General features: G+C 32.0%; 1 protein-coding gene across 2 annotated transcripts in view; it reads right to left on the bottom strand.

Annotated features, from left to right (window-relative positions):
• The window catches only part of LOC148308949 (uncharacterized), a 56693-nt gene that overhangs the window by 11838 nt on the left and 24625 nt on the right, over positions 1-20230 (bottom strand). Inside the window, exons 2-4 of one of the 2 annotated variants that reach the window (XM_088260931.1) lie at positions 4372-5457; positions 4050-4226; positions 781-1412 (exon numbers count right to left, since the gene is read on the bottom strand). In XM_088260931.1, coding sequence (XP_088117057.1) covers positions 781-1412; positions 4050-4226; positions 4372-5457 — 1895 coding nt within the window. The remainder of the gene's footprint in view (positions 1-780; positions 1413-4049; positions 4227-4371; positions 5458-20230) is intronic. The other variant, XM_088260932.1, reaches the window with a different exon arrangement.

Genomic DNA, 20230 nt, shown 5'->3' with positions numbered 1-20230 from the left:
CAGATCGGTGCGTGAACACGTTGCGCCTAAATCGATCGGCAACTGTCGTAGTAGCTTTTATTTTTCAAAACTGGACTGCCGGACAGTAAAATTCCGGGTAGTGCACAAGCCCCCTTAGTCCAGTGGTCAGGTCCTGATAAGAAGGATACAACGCACGAATAGGATGCAACGGACATCCAAAATTGCGAGTGTTGCATAATGATATGCAGTAGATACACCTTGATCGTTCAATTATATAATTAAGTATCACGAGAATGAAGAAAAATTGATTGTGAAACTTCGAGGCGCCTCCGCGACGCTCGCTCGAATGGCTCTTCACTTTTACACTGGTTTATGTGATACAATTACTTTATATCACGAATTGTATCATGTCATCGCGCTAGAATCATGCAAACTTACTAATACCCCAGTGAAATATTATATTACCAACATTTCTTAGCAAACACTAATTCTTTAAAAGTATCAAGACAATTCCTATTACTCTGAAATTAGCAAAATGACTTCATCACAACGAACTATTGTAGGTGCAACCTGCAAGTAACATATACCTAACAGCGCTTGTGCACTACACGGAATTTTACTGTCCGGCAGTCCGGTTAGCATGAAGAAACGGATGATTGGCTTGTGTTTTCATCCGTATTTCTTCGGATCGGTGCGCGTGAACTCGATCACGCTAAACTGTCGTAATCGCTTTTATTTGAAAAAAAAAACCGGACGGCCGGATAGTAAAATTCCGTATAGCGCACAAGCGCCCTCAGGCTCTGTTGGTTGGATATTTACCTTTTCCTTTAGTCACGGCGGACGTGGGGGGCTCGGTAGAGGTAGTGGAACCCGATCCGGCCCTGATCTTGGCGCCTCCGCGCGTCTTGAAGCGGTTGCCGCGCACCGTGCTGCTCGGGGCTGGGGCGGGCGTGGTGGTAGTGGTGGTGGTGGTGGTGGTGGCCTCCGTGGTGGTGGTGGTGGTGGTGGTGGTGAGGTCCTCGGTGGTGGTGATCAGCTCCGTGGTGGACATGGCCTCGTCCTCGGTGCTGGAGTCCTCGTCCTCCTCAGCGGTGGTGGTGATCTCGTTCTTGAGGTTCTCTCCAGCCAGGATGGCGTACAGCTCTAGAGCTACCTTATCCATGGCGGCCATGGTCGTGTACTCGGTAGTCTCTCTCTCCGCGGGCACCGTGACCGCCTCCTCGCTATCCTTCTCTTCCTTTTCCTCGGAAACCTTTTGTTGTTCCGCAGATTGGTCGGCCTTGACTCTCGAGTGAGTGGAGTCGGAAGAGAGAGTTGACTTTTGGGATTTTTCACTCTCTCTGTCTTCTACGCTGTTAATTTTTGAACGAACTCCTTTATTTTGAGCTACAGCAACGTCACTCGAGTGGGTATTGAAGCTGGCAGAGTCTACCAATTCTAAGCTTGGTCTTCTGAAATATTGGAAACACACGTAAAATTCTTGAAATAAAACCAAATATAGAGGTCTTCGCCATAAAGTTACATTTCCAATATTGCACAAAAATGCTTTAAACGCAAATCTGTTCTGTTTACTGTATTCTATCGAAACATTAACTAAAGATACGACAAGAATCCTTTGTGAAACCAACATGAAATCATTGAATCCCACCAAAACATAACAATTGTAGAAGCTAGAATTCTTGATAACTTAAAATCATTCATAATGGAAATGTAACGTTTTAGTGAGGACCTCCACAAATAGAGATTAAAAATATCACTACATTCTGAATATAAATATACAAACATTCCACTAACCTTAAGTTCGATACAGTACAATTTAAGTATGTAACTAAATCAAAAAGAATGATGGGGCCATGCCCGCGAACAACCTGTGACTCATAGGTAACAAACAACAGGTTTTTGTATACCAGCTGGGAATCGATCCCGGGACTTCATTCAAGCCTGTTATTATATATTGAATACAATACAACGCCACGAAAATATAATTATTTAGCTTATTATTATTTTCTACGTATGGTATTTTTAATAATTTTCAATAATATTTATGGCATTCCTACATCAAAAATAAAACCAGGTAAGTATTATGGTATATTTTTAGCATATTTATTTGCAATTACAATATACCTATACCTTGAAAAAAAATCCTTGGTTTTCATTTTTTAAATTCAATTTAATTGTGTTAAAAGATGTTTTGTAAAAATTCAATTTTGTGCCTTAAAATTAATTATATTTTTTTATTATTTCAAAACGATTAATATTGAAACCATATTTTTTTAAATTTGTTTATTGTGATTTAAAAAAAAACATAATTATATATATATATATATATATATATATATATATATATATATATATATATATATATATATATAAATATGTATATATATATATATATATATATATATATATATATATATATATATATATGTATATATATATATATATATATATATTTATATATATATATATATATATATATATAAATATATATATATATATATATATATATAATATATATTAAATTTGTTTATTGTGATTTAAAAAAAAACATAATTTATATATATATATATATATATATATATATATATATATATATATATATATATATATATATATATAAATATGTATATATATATATATATATATATATATATATATATATATATATGTATATATATATATATATATATATATATATATATTTATATATATATATATATATATATATATATATATATATATATATATATATATATATATATATATATATATATATATATATATATATATATATATATATATATATATATATATATATATATATATATATATATATATATATATATATATATATATATATATATATATATATATATATATATATATATATATATATATATAAATATATAAATATATATATATATATATATATATATATATATATATATATATATATATAAATATATATATATATATATATATATATATATATATATATATATATATATATATATATATATATATATATATATATATATATATATATATATATATATATATATTTATATATATATATAAAGATATGTATTTATATATAAATATAAATATATACACATAAAAGTGTTTTGGCTTTGTCTGAAGAATCAAAATACGCATTTCAAAAGATTAGTGTAGCGTGTTATTTATAATATACTCATAAATATATTCTAACAATTAGCAATGAATTAAATACTATAGGAAATGCATCCATTCAATGAACTTGAAAATGAATGTTAAAATATGATTAAGAAGATTATTCTTTCTATTCACTTGCATTGACATTGCGGTACATCTTAATTTGAAGAGCTTGCTTCTTCTCTATAAAGCAGATTTCGTTGCTCGCATTAGATTTGTGAGGTCTTTAAACGAAAAGATGCTGCCTTCTCTTTTATCCGTTCCAAATATATTGAAAACGTTAAAGTTTGTACACGTAAGTTAACCCACGACTGCCCCTTGGGTCCATATGGGTCAGAAATTTTTGACTGCTTAACTGCCCAGGTTTTTTTTTCTATTTTCAAGTTTTTTTTTCGTTAACGAAAAAAAATATTGGAAATTAGAAATAACGGAATAAATGTAAACTGGTATGAAGCAGTATTGTCAGTGTTTCAAAAGAAGTATTGCCAGCCCAAAAAAAATAAACGGTAGTCGAGAAATAATGAATAATATAATATGTTTTGAATATTGAAAGCATTTACTTTGTGGATCATATTCATATATTATTTTGAGAAATAAAAAGACTTTGTGTTTTGATCCACTCACATTTTTATTAACCAAATAGTTTCGGCAACTACCTGTTGCCCTCTTCAGGGTTCAATTTATGACTCATAAATTAAACCTTGAAGAGGGCAACCCTGAACAGGTAGTTGCCAAAACTAGTTGGTTAATAAAAATGTGAGTGGATCAAAACACAAAGTCTTTTTATTTCTCAAAATAATATAATAATATAATACTTTACATTTGGGCCCATATGGACCCCGTGGGCATTGGAGGGGTTTCCATGGCCCGGGCAGTTAAGAGTTAATGTAGGTTAACACTATTATGGCACCTACCGCACGTTTGCCCTTGTTCTGCTTTTATTGGCACCGGTTGTTTCTTCCGCGCGGTTATCGGACGATTTAGATCGATGCCTCGATGACTTCTCGGAGCTTTCTTCTTCGATCTTATCGTGCGCGCTGGGCGTTGTGTTACTCCTGGATCTAGGAGGGAATCGTGTATTAGCAGGAAGTCTGAAATATCACGGTAAGTTGCCGTCAGTACCTCCAGTCTGTCGTACTAGCGATGCCTAGTAACAAGTTACATCGTCCGTCAGATTATTCATGTTTCAAGTTAATTGTGTTTCAAGTTTTGGAATAATCAAACAGTTTTTCTTACCTTTCGTCTGCGGTGTCGTTATCAGTGTTAGTAGAGGGAGCCAAATTCCTGCCGCGGTAACGGCCGCGAGAGGACCCAGGAAGGATTTCATTGTTCTCTGGAGCGGCTGTTGTCGTCGTGGTGGACGACGTTCGTTCGATGGAGTTGTAGCGGTTCTTGCTGCGATTGCTCGAAGACGTGATTTGGTTGGCCGTAGCATGGTTTTGTGGTCCATCGTGGGAGTTCAGTACCTGCGTTGCCTCCTCGGAGGAAATGTCGGTTTTATCGAGTTTCGCGTCTTCCGAGTCGTCGTCCGAGTAATAATATACGTATTCGTACTCGTATTCCTGTCCGTTGGGTCCCTTCTTGATGGCAATTTTGGAGTGCTGCTTTTGCTCGGAGCCCGCAACCTCGAGGGGCATTCCGGAATCAGCAGATACGGCTAGTAAGCCAGTATTGATGGCATCGGCTGACCCCAAATTAACGGGTAATACTTCGAATGACCTCGGCGTGGAGGGAGCTCCGGTAGTAAGTACTGGCCTCTGGGTAGTAACATCGAGTTTCTCAACCAGTTTGCCCGAAAGTGACATTGGCTCTAATTCTACTTCCATTTGTGCATTCACTTCCGAGTTCGAAGACTTCTCCGATATTTTGATATTTTCGATCTTGGAGAGCGGTAGATCGATTTCGATTTCCGTAGGCTTCAGGGGCAGAGAAGATGCTTTTTTCTTGTTTTCTTTTTTTATGGCTTTTTTGTCTTCCTCGATCTCGATAATTCCTTCGCCACTTTCCCTCTTAACAGGGTTTTTGGATAAACTCTGACCGGATTTAAAAGCATCTATAAGTGGGCTGTATTCGGGCTTCGTTTTAATTTTGCTAAATTTGTCAGTTCTCTCTTCGGTGTCTCTGCTCACGTGGTGCGTAGGAAGCTTTTCTGGGATTTTGTGAGCGGTTTCGAATTGGAGCTGCCTCGCTTCCTCGAGCTTAGGTTGCCTCACCGGGTGGGGCTGCCCGCCGGACACGAATACGTACTCCTCGCCATTTCTCGGCTGGGTAATGATTTCCACCTCAGCCTTGCAAGCCACCACCAAACACATCATCGCGAGTCTGAAACCAAACATAACATGACGCCATTAACAAAATTTGAAAGCATTTTCTAAGGGGATACTTTTATCAATCGAAATTTAAAATGTTTATTACAAGAATTCTCCTCAAAATTCAATTCATCGCCGCTTTATTATAAGAATTCTCTTCAAAATTCAATTCATCGCCGCTTTATAATAAGAATTCTCGTCAAAATTCAATTCATCGCCGCTTTATTATAAGAATTCTCTTCAAAATTCAATTCATCGCCGCTTCATAATAAGAATTCTCGTCAAAATTCAATTCATCTCCGCTTTCATTAAAATATATACGCATGTTATCAATCAAATGTTCGAGTGATAATTGTTCTCAATTATTTCTATGTCGAGTTCAATTTGTGTACAAAATACAAAGCGCACATTATGCTACCTATAATTTAATCACTTTCCTTTCTTGGTGTAATTGGCAAGTGCAAATATTTTTTGTGAACTTATCAATTACAAAAAATATCTGCCATCAATGATATAATTCGAATATTTACTAATTAAAATATAAATCTCTTATTCATATTTAACCTCAAATTATTATGCAAAATAAAACTTCGCTATACGCACTTCCACTTTTTCAGGCACGTTGCGTGGTATTATTGAAGGTAAACTGAATAATTTTTATTTTAAAGGCCACGGGCAAGTTATTATTCGTATTAGAAAATAAAAATTCTGTATGATCAAGGTGAAAAACGTTACTGAGCGTGTTTATGCCAATAGGTTATAATTATAAAGAAAGTTGTAAGATTAATTGGTTCTTCTGGTTTAATAGGACGGAGCATTGATCTGATCTGGGAATGTACCGTTAAATGTAAATGTATTTTTTGTGAAATACATCAAGTAAACGTAAAATTATCCTTCAAAATAAGATTTCGGAAAACAAAAAAAAAATAAACTCACTAACTAACTTACTAACAGGGAGTTAATAAACACTGTGTCTTTGCAAACATTCTTCGCCTCTTCCACGTTCATGCATCTCCTCATACATACCCGCCGATTATTTCGACTCCTAACCTGACCGCTTTCAAGTACTTGGCATACCTGATCATGCCAAGTTTTTCTCGGTCTTCCCCTGTTCCTTTTTCTAAATACATCCGCCTCATAAATTTGTTTTACCGTTCTTTCCTCACTCATTCGTTCTACATGTCCAAACACACATCTCAATACACCTATATGAATTCTATCGATAATGCCAATAATAAAAAAATATTTATTTATTTATTTTTATTTATTTAAACTTCATGTACAGAAAATAAAAAGTACATTGGCGGGCTTATTGCTAAAAAGCAATATCTTCCAACCGACCAAAGACGGACTAGTGATATTGATCAAAACGTTTGATACCATATATAGCCGTTTGCAATCAATCAATATATAATAATTTTTATATTCTTCATATTAAATTAAAGTACTTTTTTTTAAAATTATAAATTATTCAAATAAATAGGATGATGGGGAAGGTCAAAATACTTAAAAAAATAAAAAAAACGAAACAAATTTATGAGATGTTTTACGTATTTATAAATTTTATTCGAATAATGTTGTGAAAATTATTATTGGCCTCCGTAGTAAGGCCATATTGCAACGAAATGGGCTGAGAAAAAATTAAAATAAGCTTATTGCGCATGTTTACTATATGCACATAAAAACCTTTTTAGTAGTTAGGTAAAAACAAAACAAAAAAGTCGATTGCTACAATTTGTCGTAGGCGTGGAATGATATTAAAATATTGGTAAATGCATTTTTATATTCACGATACATGATTTTCTACTTTCATTAGAGAAACGAATTAAAACCATCCTACAATTTGATACCTATTTTTAATAATGAGCCGCTTAGGCTCACAGAAATATGTAGTATGAAATTTAAATATTTGTGTAAATAAATTATTTTTTTTAATTAAATTAAAGAATTAAGAAGTCTTACATATAGGTACTAAATCTATACTGTCATATAATCCTAAGAATTTGTTTGTATGAACACGTAAACACTTATACAGGGTGGCGCAAATTTAATAATCTTATTGAAAGGAGTTATAATTTTTTTCAAATGGCGTTGTACGTCGATCATATTTGACATTTGTGAATAAGACAGTTTCAGTATACAAAAAATAGAGTATCGCAAACTTTATCATCCAACTTCGTTATTTAGTAATTTTTTTACTAAGTATGAAAATATGATTTTGAGTGATGGTCATCTTAATTTGGACGTTCACATTTTTTTCTGTTAAGTGGAAAAGATGACATCCGTCAAGTGGCTGCCGTCTGTGTTGGTTCGTATTTGTGCCCGTTTTATCAATTTGTTTGTATACAGCCTCCGTAGTGTAATGGTCAGCACGGTCGGCTACCGTTCTGGAGGTCTCGGGTTCGATTCCCAAGGGGGGTAAAATAAATATAAGTGATTTTATCACTGTCATATTCATTCAATATTACTCTGGACTGGTACCTGAAGCGGAGGGCTGATCACCTTTCCTTCATGTGTAAACGATCAAGATAACACTGCGTTTATATGACGCAGTGCCCTATGCACCATTGGGGTGCGGATAAGGGTTTTATTATTATTATTATTCTATACAGCAGCTGTCTTATTTTCAATGTCAGATATGATTGACGTTCGACGCCGTTTGCAAAAATTAATACATCTTCTCATAGAGTGATTAATTCTGCGCCACCCTGTGAATGGAGACATTTAAAAGCGCAGAGAAGCACAGCTACTGCATGCTGTCCGGAATAAATTTATATAACGTTAAATGTGATATACCACATACTAAAAACACATCGTCCATCGTATATTGAAGAAACACTAAGCTTCATTTGAAAAACAATACTTGAGGATAATCACACTGAAAACTTCAACTTTCATTTCAATAAATTCTCTGTCTGCGATTACCTGGTTTGAACGTACATATATAAACTAAGTAATGAATAATTTAAGATCACTTTCCTTAATATTCTAAATACTGGAAAGTAGATAGTGTATCTATTGTTAAACAGTCTTTATTCTCTGGGCATCGATTGCATATAGTGGTAAACGTTTTAACTAAGTCGTGTAGAAAACTTTAATTTACTTCTAGACTTAAATCTTCACTACAATTAATGGAATCGAAACATTGTACTTGATCACTAGAATTTTCACTAGAGGCATCTATTGGTGAGACGAAGAAGCCCGGTAAATGCGCAGACTTCCATATTCTTCTTCATCATTTGTGTTGAGATGTCAAAGAATAATATGAAAAAATAACTCCTTTAAATGGAGACAATTCAGATTCGTGAACAAGTATCACACACTCAAAATGTTGCAAATCACTTATTGTGTTACACATAATGTTCTACGGCACACTCTTCTCTCATACAGGTAATAAAAATCATAATTCGTCTAATCAATTACCATCTCTTTGTACCACATTAAAGAACAAAAAAATATGGCCTTCCAAACGTTTTTGAACTTTATTTTCAAATAATTAAATATTAATTACGATAGTTTTCCGCTTTTTTGTGCTTTCGGTCATATATATATATTAAATATCAATTAGTTTTTGTCGTTATATCAAGTAATTACTCTCTATTCTCTATATTATGGCATTTTTAAAATAAAAAATTATTTTTTCTGTATGAAAAATTGCGTTTGATCCCTAATGATATTACTGGGATGCGTGTGTTGACGGTTTCTAGCCTAAATTCACAAATAATATATTCAAAAATAAACTCTTGGCGATGTGAAAATGGTATGAAAATTTGATTGAGGCAGGTCGTTTAGCGGTTGATAACTATACCTACGATAGAACCGGCAATTCAACATCAAAATATGTCATCAAATTGTTAATCTTACCAATAGATGTCGCTAGTGAAGTTCTAGTGATTCAAGAATAATGTTTCAAAAATAGGTAATAAATATTTTTTTTTTTTTGAAAAGAATTTGAGTAAGTGTGGTTGTCAATAATGGGTAGAATTGGTGAATGTTACACGTGTGTAAAGTGATAACTTAAACCAGCCTATGACGGTCGTCAGCCCCGTAAATGCCCAGACTTGAATATTTTTCTTCATCTTTGATGAGATATCAAAAAATAACATCAAAATAATTGAAAAGTTTTAAAATAATTAACATTTTGTGCCAATACAAAAGTAATAAATTATGTCCCTCTTGAAAGATTTATAGTAAGTATATGCTTTTGTAAGGAGAATACATAATACATGGTAGGTATGGTATACACTGAAATCAAGTACGTAAGATCATTGTCCGACCTTCGAGTCTGATTTTCACCATATTTTTTGTAACTTATTCATGCAAAATGGTCAAGTGAAAATAACTTCTGAGTAGAGAAAACCCCGCATCGCCTCCATAGTGAAATGGTCAGCACGCTTAGCTATCGTACTGGAGGTTCCGCGTTCGATTCCCAGGGAGGAGTCAAAAAATAAAAGCGATATTTCACTCTAATATTTTTTCAATATTTCCCTGGAGTGGTACCTGAAACGAAGGGCTGATCACCTTTCACATCATTTTGTTTTAAGTATCCTAAAAACATAATAATTAAAAATACTTAAAATACCCATCAAATGACAAAACCTCGGCAATGATTTCGCGGACCATATCGATATCTGGAATATCTCACTTCCTAACTTCTTCTTTTCCGTCTTATTCCAGAGAAGAAGAAGTTAGGAAGTGAGAAGAAGTCCTAACTATAAAGCAATAATAATAAAAATATTTCAGGCTAATGCAAAAATCCTTTTTTTTATGTTCATCCTGGTTTAGAGGACTTTTCGAACCGATAATATAAAGAGAAAATGTATTATTTTATTATAAAGTATACATGTAATGTAAAATTGGCTGGGGCCGTTGATAAAGAATTTTTTTTAGAAAAACAAGCGTTACCCTGACTTGGTACAATTTTTTTTCTTCTTACATTTATTGAACAAAGTTGCAGTCATCTCAGGATGCCTGAAAAATGCTCTATGGAAAAACCTTGAGATGAAATAATATAAGATATAAAACTTGTGTCCGACCCATCATGACGTATGGAATCGAAAGTAGAACAGACACCACTGCCACAAAAAACGCGCTTAGAGAGTCAGAAACGAAGACTCTAAGAAGCATAACAGGCAAGAGTCTTCGAGATAGAATCAGAAATGCCAGGATCAGATGTCGTTAGGTGGGGAAGGCAACGAAGGAGACAGTGGTATGCGCATGTGAGGAGAACGGAACCATTCAGACTCCCCCACATCACACTGTACGGCCAACCCCATGGTAGACGACTCCCGGGCAGACCACCAAAGAGATGGGTCGATAGCTGGGAATCAACGTCGCAGGAGGCTAATCCATCTTAAAAACAGGCCGCAAGGCCTATAAAATTAATAATACGAAAAAGAACATTCATTAACGATAGGGGTTGCAAAAAATTTAAATAAACACCATCCTTCTTTTACTGCCTGTTAAAAAGCAATTACGATCAACCATTTCTATTGTGCAAAAACTTTTGGAATTTTATATCAGGTAACATATAATTAATGTGTATTTATGTAACAAGCATACTTATGATTCATTAATGGGCTTATGTTATCACCCATACACGTATTTTGTCACTTTTTTATTCACACATTTAAGTATCAAGTTAACCTCAAAATTAATATATTTAAATTACTTCAGAATAAATTATAAATAAGTACTTATATATTGCATTTTTTTTCAAAGAAATTTGATTTGTTTCCTGAAACTGTAAAACAAGTAAATTGTAAAAGGCTTTATTACATATATATGTATATATATGTAATAAAATAACTAGGTACCTACCTATACATTTTATTAAGTACTTACAAAAAGTACCTACATAAAACAGTTCTACCACCAGATGCCGCATGCGTCGCTCAGAATAAAACAAAAGACTTCCGATAATATTATTAACTGTCAGAATCAGATAGATAGATAGATAGATATAAAAATTATTATAAAGATTAATTAAGAATAAACTTTTATTGTCGTTTCTTTAATTAAAAAGCAACACATTGTTTATTTTATTATTATACACCCACTTAACATATTATTTACACTTAATTTTCAAAAGGAAAATATTACCACGTTATATATATATATATATATATATATATATATATATTATATATATATATATATATATATATATATATATATATATATATATATTTATATATATATATATATATATATATATATATATATATATATATATATATATTTATATATATATATATATACATATATAATACAGGTCCCAGCAATAAATCCCTGAGAAACACTAATTACATATTTATTGGTTTTGACATTGACTTCTATTTACTGAGATTTACATTTAAACCATAATATATTATCATAAAAAGAAATAAATATCGGTTTATTTGATGTTAATTAATTAAATTGTGAAGAAATTGTCAAACAATGATGTCATTTGCAGTTATGACCCTTAGTTCCAGCTGTGTATGATAATTTCGATTATTAACTTTTTCGTAAAATCCTCTTTTACATATTTTCATACGATCATCTCTCACATACAATATTATGCTTGCCACAGACTGGTTTGACATTTAAGTAACATAACAATATTCTGATGAAATAGTTCGAAATGATCGGCTATGGGAAAGATATTACTTTTGAAAAAAACTACAGTTTCAGAGGTCGGCATAACGCAGTGTACATGTATTTATATATATATATATATATATATATATATATATATATATATATATATATATATATATATATATATATATATATATATATATATATATATATATATATATATATATATATATATATATATATATATATATATATATATATATATATATATATATATATATATACACATATTTATACCATATATCATACACCATACACAAAAGCATACATCGCAAATAGCACTTTTTCCTGAGGTAGGAAACAATCCAAGGCGACAAGAAAAGTCAAGACCAGTCGACATTAATCCTCGATAGGTGAATGATATGGTTAATGGCGACCACACCTAACCTAGCCCAGTCGCCGTGTACCACGAGAATGGAATTAATTAATGGTAATGTCATGTGGTGTGTCACAAAGTAACAATCAGTGAAATGACTTTCAGCTGACTGATATTTGTAATTTAATGTTTTGGGTAAACGGTAATAATTTTATATAAATGTAAAATAAATAATGATCATGTACGTATGTACATAAATGTAAAAAAACGCATACATAAATAAAATAAATAAAAATATTAATTAAATGACAAACAAAGATCAATGGTTGCCCCCAACGACTACAATTGATGTACTTAATTAATTCAATTTCAAATGAATAAAACATAGCGACTGGCCTACGCTTGTAGTGTAATAAGACATTTCCCAATCATCTGTGCAAGTACTGGTACGCAAAACACATACATAGTTCATGCAACACGGTTCACCTTCATCTCGACAAAACAGTGAATGAGGAAAAGGTGAGGCGATTGTATTGTAATAGACTGTTAGGTACTTAAACCTCATTCTCTTGCTATTAATTCTCTCGGCTAATGCCATAATACTTCCATTGTAACTAAGCCTTATAGACAATTGTTTTTGTATATGGTGTTTAAATTTTATTAAACAAGAAAAATCTATTGGGGTCTTTTGGTAAAAAACAATACAATGTGATTTGCAACGCTGGAATATATATTTTTAATGAAAAAATAATATATTACGTATAAAACTCTTATAAAACTGTGAATAGAATACTCTATCTCTAGACTCCTAGTGTAATTCTCACAATTTAATGATTGCAACGAAATTCAATATACAAATATAAACTCTATATATATATATATATATATATATATAAAAACAATATATATGTATGTATGAGTATATGTGCAATAAAGAACTACCTCTGAAAAAAGTCGCATTGAACATTGTTCAGTTTACTTAATTTTGACACAATTACTTTTTATGTTACAATTAACGAAGTTTTGTAAAGAAATCATTACCAAATATTGCTACTTTTATGAAAACATCGAATGGGAAATAGTTTTGCAAGTAAAAAAAAATATTGTGGCAAAAGTCTGCTTGATAGGAATTTAATTCTAAAAATGGCAATAACAGAACGTGATTAACCTCTACAAAAAAACCTAACATTTCTAGGGCTTTTTTTATTTCCTGTAGTTGAAAACAAATCAATAGATTTCTGGAAATGTGAGCATCATTTTATTCTTAAATTGAGACATAGAACTTAGTCTTCTAGATAACTTATTTTTTTCTTTTAAACTGCGTTATTAAAAAAAAACGATAATAATTTTCACTTACTTTTACATGTCCGTATTGTTTAGTGCGTTGAGTAACGTATTATACAGGTATGTGAAATTTCCTTCCAATCCCGATAATCCCGATCTTGAAAACTTGAGATTCTGGGATTTTCAGATATGAAAATCGTTCAGGATCCCGGATTTGTGTTTTCTTGTCATAAAAAGAGAGGTGTTATTACACCTGAAGAAAGATATTTTATGAATGATCGCAGAAAATCAGCAGATATGATCTTCTTTTATAGATTGTTAGACTCATACATTGATTCGCTGGAGTTGCTGGAACGTAAAAGTTTCAGATCACCAGGACAACTGACACCTTAGCGCACCCCGCGAGTAGAACAAACTCTAAACAAGGTTCCTTTATTTACCGTTCATTAAAATTAGTCGACGATGAATATGTGAATTAAATTAAATTAAATCTACTAGACATGGTCAGCACTGAGATCGCGTACATAGTTAGTCGATATACATATCGTGATGTGTCCCAATTTTCACATAATTTGTCTTGGCTTTGATCATTCCTTTTTCCTCCTTTCCCCTTTTCCTCCCTCCCGTCCCTCTTCCAGGTATTTATATTAAATTACATATGTGAAATTTGGTAAATGGATGATACAAATACCTGTTTTTGTTACTCACTAATATAAATGCATTTATGTAACTGTCATGTAAAATTTCCAAATAAAATAAAATACAAATAACCCATCATGGAGCAATAACCATCACTGTGGAGTCCTTGGAAATGTAATAGTATGTTTTATATGTTTCTTTTTCGTATTATCAAGGCTGATTAGATGTTTTACGAGTGAGTAATTCATGTTCATCCAGTAATTATGAAATTACTTCGTGTAAGCCACCCACAGCGAGTTCCCTGGCATAGAAAGATTTATGGAAATGTGTGGCAACAAAATGTCGTAGGTGAATTATTCATAGTTGCAATGTCACATGTCAACTCAGGCTAAATCATTTTACTGTTTTGAAAATCTTTAATTTATTACAATTTGTCATAATTTCAATGAAATTCTAAAAGAAGGCGTGGAATAATTTCCAATTTTTTAAATGTAATAAAAAATAAGTAAATTATATTGTAAAGTATCTCTCCACTTTTAAAAGAATATAACATATTTTAACAAGCTTTTCATTAGTCAGACTATCGAGTGTCGACCCATCACCAAAAAATGACCGCAATATTTACTTTCTTCCATGCTTTGAATCGATATGAAATATACTTAATTATTTCGATTTGATTTTTAATGACTAAAATTATCGAGGTAGTGATAGAAAAAATATCGCGAAAACCCCGATTCACAAATACACTGAAACGTCAATCCTAGGCTTGCCAACGTACTTTCGTTGTTTGATACAAGCCAAAATAGATTTATTAATATTTTGGTGTTATAAGTATATCCATTATATTTTTGTTTGTATTGATCGGCAAATATTATAAAATTACTTATATTTTTTATGATTTGTCATTTAACATAATAATATCAAGAAATAAAAACCCTTACCGCACCCCAATGGTGCATAGGGCACTGCTTCATTTATGCAGTGTTATCTTGATCGTTTCCACATGAAGGAAAGGTGATCAGCCCTCCGTTTCAGGTACCAGTCCAGGGTAATATTTAATAAATATCGTAGTGAAAAAATCACTTATATTTATTTGACCTCCCTGGGAATCGAACCCGGGACCTCTCGAACGGTAGCCGAGCGTGCTGACCATTACACTACGGAGGCGGACAAGACTTCATTTAACATAAACGAGTATAAAAAGTTTACTATTATTATTATTAAATTCCTTCTTGGGTTTAAGGTTAGTTAGTATTTAGTAATTCTAAATGAAATTAAGAAAACTCATATTATATATATATATATATATATATATATATATATATATATATATATATATATATATATATATATATATATATATATATATATTTTTTTTTAATAAAAAAGCTTCTTTACATCTCACCAATAGATGTCTCTAGTGAAGTTCTAGTGATTCAAGAACAAGGTTTCTAAATTGGTTCATATATAAAGAACTTCCAAGAATTTGAGTAGTGTGGTTGTCAATAATGGGTAGAATTGGTGAATTTTACACGTGTGTAAAGTGATCACTTAAACCAGCCTATGACGGTCGTCAGCCCCGTAAATGCCCAGACTTCCATATTCTTCTTCATCTTTGATGAGATGTCAAAAAATTATATGAAAATAACTCCTGTAATTGGAGATAATCCAGATTTTGTGAACAAGTATTTGGACACACTCAAAATGTTGTTAAGAAAACTCCATACCGTTGTTTGTAATAATACACAACTACTAAACATCATTATGGTTACGTGTTATTTAACAGCGACAGATTCGGTTGTATTTGCACAACGAACTCACCCGATTACACCGTAAAATTATTGTAAGTACCTACATATTTATGTGTTGCGGTCTAATGTAATAGCCAAAAATAATAGGAAGTACATTCATGAATGAATATGCGCATACAGTAGCCTTCTACTGGCGTTTAAAATTTTGAAACGAATTTAACAAGTATTATTTATAACGCCTACTAATAAATTCATAAGTGTACTAGGAAATGATTTTTTGTTAAATTAAATTGAATTTAAATTTTAACTAGAATTTAAATAGAATAGTCAATATTGTGTAGTTTAGCAATTATATCTCTAAGTTTAATATCTGTATCTATAAGTATTCACTGTGTTCAGTGATATCGTCAAATAACGTAATATCGGTATATTAGTTCATTGTTCAAATCGGGTCTAAAGGCATTATATCTAGTAATAATCGGGTAAACCTTATGAAGCATTTGTTTGTTCTGACTAAATCGTAATCATTGAGCATTGTCAATTATTACGTACATAAATTGAACCCACACCTTTTTTACAACTCAAGTAAGAGTGGTGCAATACTAATATTGTTCCCGCTGTAATGTATTGTATTGAAATATCCGTACGCTGACAGGGTAAGCCGATCGGTGAAACAGTCTGAGAATACTATGACGAAGAGCTGGTTAGACATCTCTCGTGTGAAAACACTTTTTCGGAGGTGTGCTTGCTCAATGCCCCGCGCCATTACGTTGCAATTGCACTCAAAAACAGTAGCTGCATACCTTCGGCATTCCTATCGAAGCACGCAGAGCGTGGCTCGATATTAGGAAGCTGGCCCATTTACCGACTACGCATACTATCCACGTAAAACTGAACTGGCTAGACGAGAATAATGCCCTCGAGTTTGAATCGGTTTTCGCAGACGTACTTGAATGTCTGGCTGGTGCGGTGTTTGGTCGTCACTTTCACGACATTTGCGGGCAGGATGGAGACACGAAATTATGCGCGAATCGCTTTTTGCTGCCGATTAGATAAAAAGCTGTAAAGATTTCCTTAAATTGAGGAATGTGTATGCGGCGATTACTAGGTAAAGTGGCTGAAATGTAGATACGGGCACGTAAAGTTCAGAGAACCGACTCGATCCAACTCACATCCGCATACAAACGCCAACGAAAGCACCGAGAGTTAACCTACCGACGCGACGGCGATACACAGTTACAGGTGTGTGAGTATACCTAGCCCGATAAGCAACTTTTCGTCATCTTATTAACACATCTGCACGACCAAGCCACTTTCATTTTCCATACTTATACGTGTATGATTTGAAAGTATTTTCTGGTTTGACCTAGACATTCTTTTGTATGGGAGATAAATTATCACCAAATTAAAAAGTTGTCTGATATTTAAGTTACAAGTTGATATGCGGTCTCGATATAGAAGTTTTCTTATTTAGTTGTGACTTATTTGCAGCTTCTTCTATAACAAATATCTACGGTGACTCGATAGTAGCTGTATTTATCTTTCCCGTAAAATAATAATACTTATAAAATAAAATAACAACCTTGTAGTTTTTTTTACATTAATTTTATTTAATATATTATTAGATTAAAACCAATATTTTTAGCTTTTCCACTTTATTTTTATTTGACCAGCGACCGGGTTTCCCGGGAAATAAAATAAAGTGGAAAAGCTAAAAATATTGGTTTTAATCTAATAATATATTAAAAATGCAATTCCATCACGAAGTGTCAGTAGATAATATAAATCTATTAATTTTATTTAACCGGGTTTTGTCGAAACCGACATCATCAGACTGGTGACCAGTCTGCTGATGTCGGTTAAGACAAAACCCTGTTGCTGGTGAAATAAAATTAATATGGAAAGAAACTACGTAGTTATTTTTTTAGTCTTTAAAATGCAGTTCCACCAAGAAATGTCAGTACAAAACTTAAATCTAATAAAATTATAAAAGAAAAACACCTGTTTTTTACCACTTAAGTTTATTTTATTATAACGACTAGTTTCGGAAGCTATGCTTCCATCTTCAGGTTTGAATATAAACATGATAATAAAATAAATTCAAGTGGTAAAAAAACAAGTGTATTTCTTTTACAATTTCATCATGCCTTACCACAAAGTGCATGCCGAAACAATAAATTAAATCTTATAAAAAGATTTAATCTAAAAGGTGAATTGGTACAATTATTTAAGGTTTTATGCGGTAAAGGAGATAAATTTGTGATTCAATGTGTTAAAAATCTAACACCTATATTATTTGCTTCTTAGAAGTTTTTTTCTAACCCAATTACTAAATTTGATACCGGCTGCAGTAAATGTGTTGATAAAGAAAATATATTGAGATTAAATTACCAATTGAATAAAAACAAACGCAATCACATAATAACTGTCTATTGTCCAATATACGTAGTTGAGTGTCTAGTTGCTATTCGTGTCGTGGGATAAATATTGCAAATGCAAGACCTTACAAACATTTTACAAGATTTTTACTAATTAATTCCTCAGTCGCTTTGCAGTAATGTGTATACATTTTTAAAATGAAAGTTCTTAGGCGGCGATTCGATAATCGAACGAGAATTGAGATAAATTTCAAGGACGCGTCACTTTTATTAGGCACATTTCGTTACATGAGAGAGAAGGATAAAGATACTTTTTGAGATTCCATGGGAACAAAAGAGAGCGACGTACGAGTGTTAACAAAGCGGCTAATTTAAACTATGTTTCACATACGATGTTTGATGACGATATTGAATGCATCGAAACACGTGTTGGAGTTTTTAAACAAATTTTATAATGTTGCAACAACTAAATGTGACATTGGTAAAATCGGTGTTTTTAGATATTAAATAATTTCCGATAAGATAAAAATTATAATTATATAACGACTATGTAATCTTTTCCACATAATATTTTTTGACCAGCAATTTGGTTTCATCGTAACCGACATCATCAGACTGGTCAGACCATGATTTTATATCATTTTTGTGACAAAATGAATTTAAATTGAATGAGTCTTAGTATTGTATTACAGTAATAATTACATGTACCTAAGTTATGGTAAAGGTTTTAGGCATGATTTGATATAAATATGTAAGAAATGGATTTTGATGAATTTTGTCTAGCTTCACACTAGTCTGATGATGTCGGTTACGACGAAACCCGGTTGCTGGTCAAATAAAATTCATGTGGAAAAATTACATAGTTGTTATTTTATTATATAAAATGCAGTTCCACCAAGAAATGTTAGTAAAAACTTTAATCTAGATAAATATTAGTATGAAATACGTAGCTGTAGGTTATACATACTACAAGTTGATAATTTTGTATCACTTCATAAGTAGAATAGCTAAGGAAATAACATAATCCGGATAGAAAGTCCAATTCGCTTACATTTGACTCTCAAACGATAGCTACATAATTATATTATATGTATGTATGTATGTATAAAGTACGTATTTATAAATATGTATATATTTATATATATATATATATATATATATATATATATATATATATATATATATATATAAATATATCTATATATATATATATATATATATATATATATATATATATATATATATATATATATATATATACATATATATATATTTATATCTATATATATATATATATATAAATACATACATAAATACATATGTAAATACATATATAAAACCCCCTTATGACAGTGAGATAGTTCCACGTTAAAGGGAGTTAATGTTTTAAATTGTATTATTACATTTTAACTAGCGGATAAGGCTGAAATGAGTCATTATAAAATTAAAATACGAACTAAAAACATTTACCCCTTATGACCTTCCCTCTCATAACGCAGTACCTATCTCAACGTTATAGGGGGTTCACTGTACATAAATATAACATTAAAATGCGTGTGTATTATTAAAAAGAGGTGAACAGTGTTAATTAAATCGTTACTACACGAAGTCTTCTTCTAACCCTTTTCCGCACCAAACGCAGTGTTATTATTGACTGTGACCAGTCCAGGGTAATGTAAAATACATATTGGAATGTAAAATCGCTAATATTTATTTTCACCCCGCCCGCGCCCTGGGAATCGGACCCTGGACTCCAGCATATGTAGCCAAGCGTGC

The sequence above is a fragment of the Brachycentrus maculatus genome, unplaced genomic scaffold, assembly GCF_059751285.1.
Source record: "Brachycentrus maculatus isolate JH-2025_06_01 unplaced genomic scaffold, ASM5975128v1 h1tg000144l, whole genome shotgun sequence".
NCBI classification, from domain to species: domain Eukaryota; kingdom Metazoa; phylum Arthropoda; class Insecta; order Trichoptera; family Brachycentridae; genus Brachycentrus; species Brachycentrus maculatus.
This window is presented reverse-complemented; position numbering and strand designations above follow the sequence as displayed.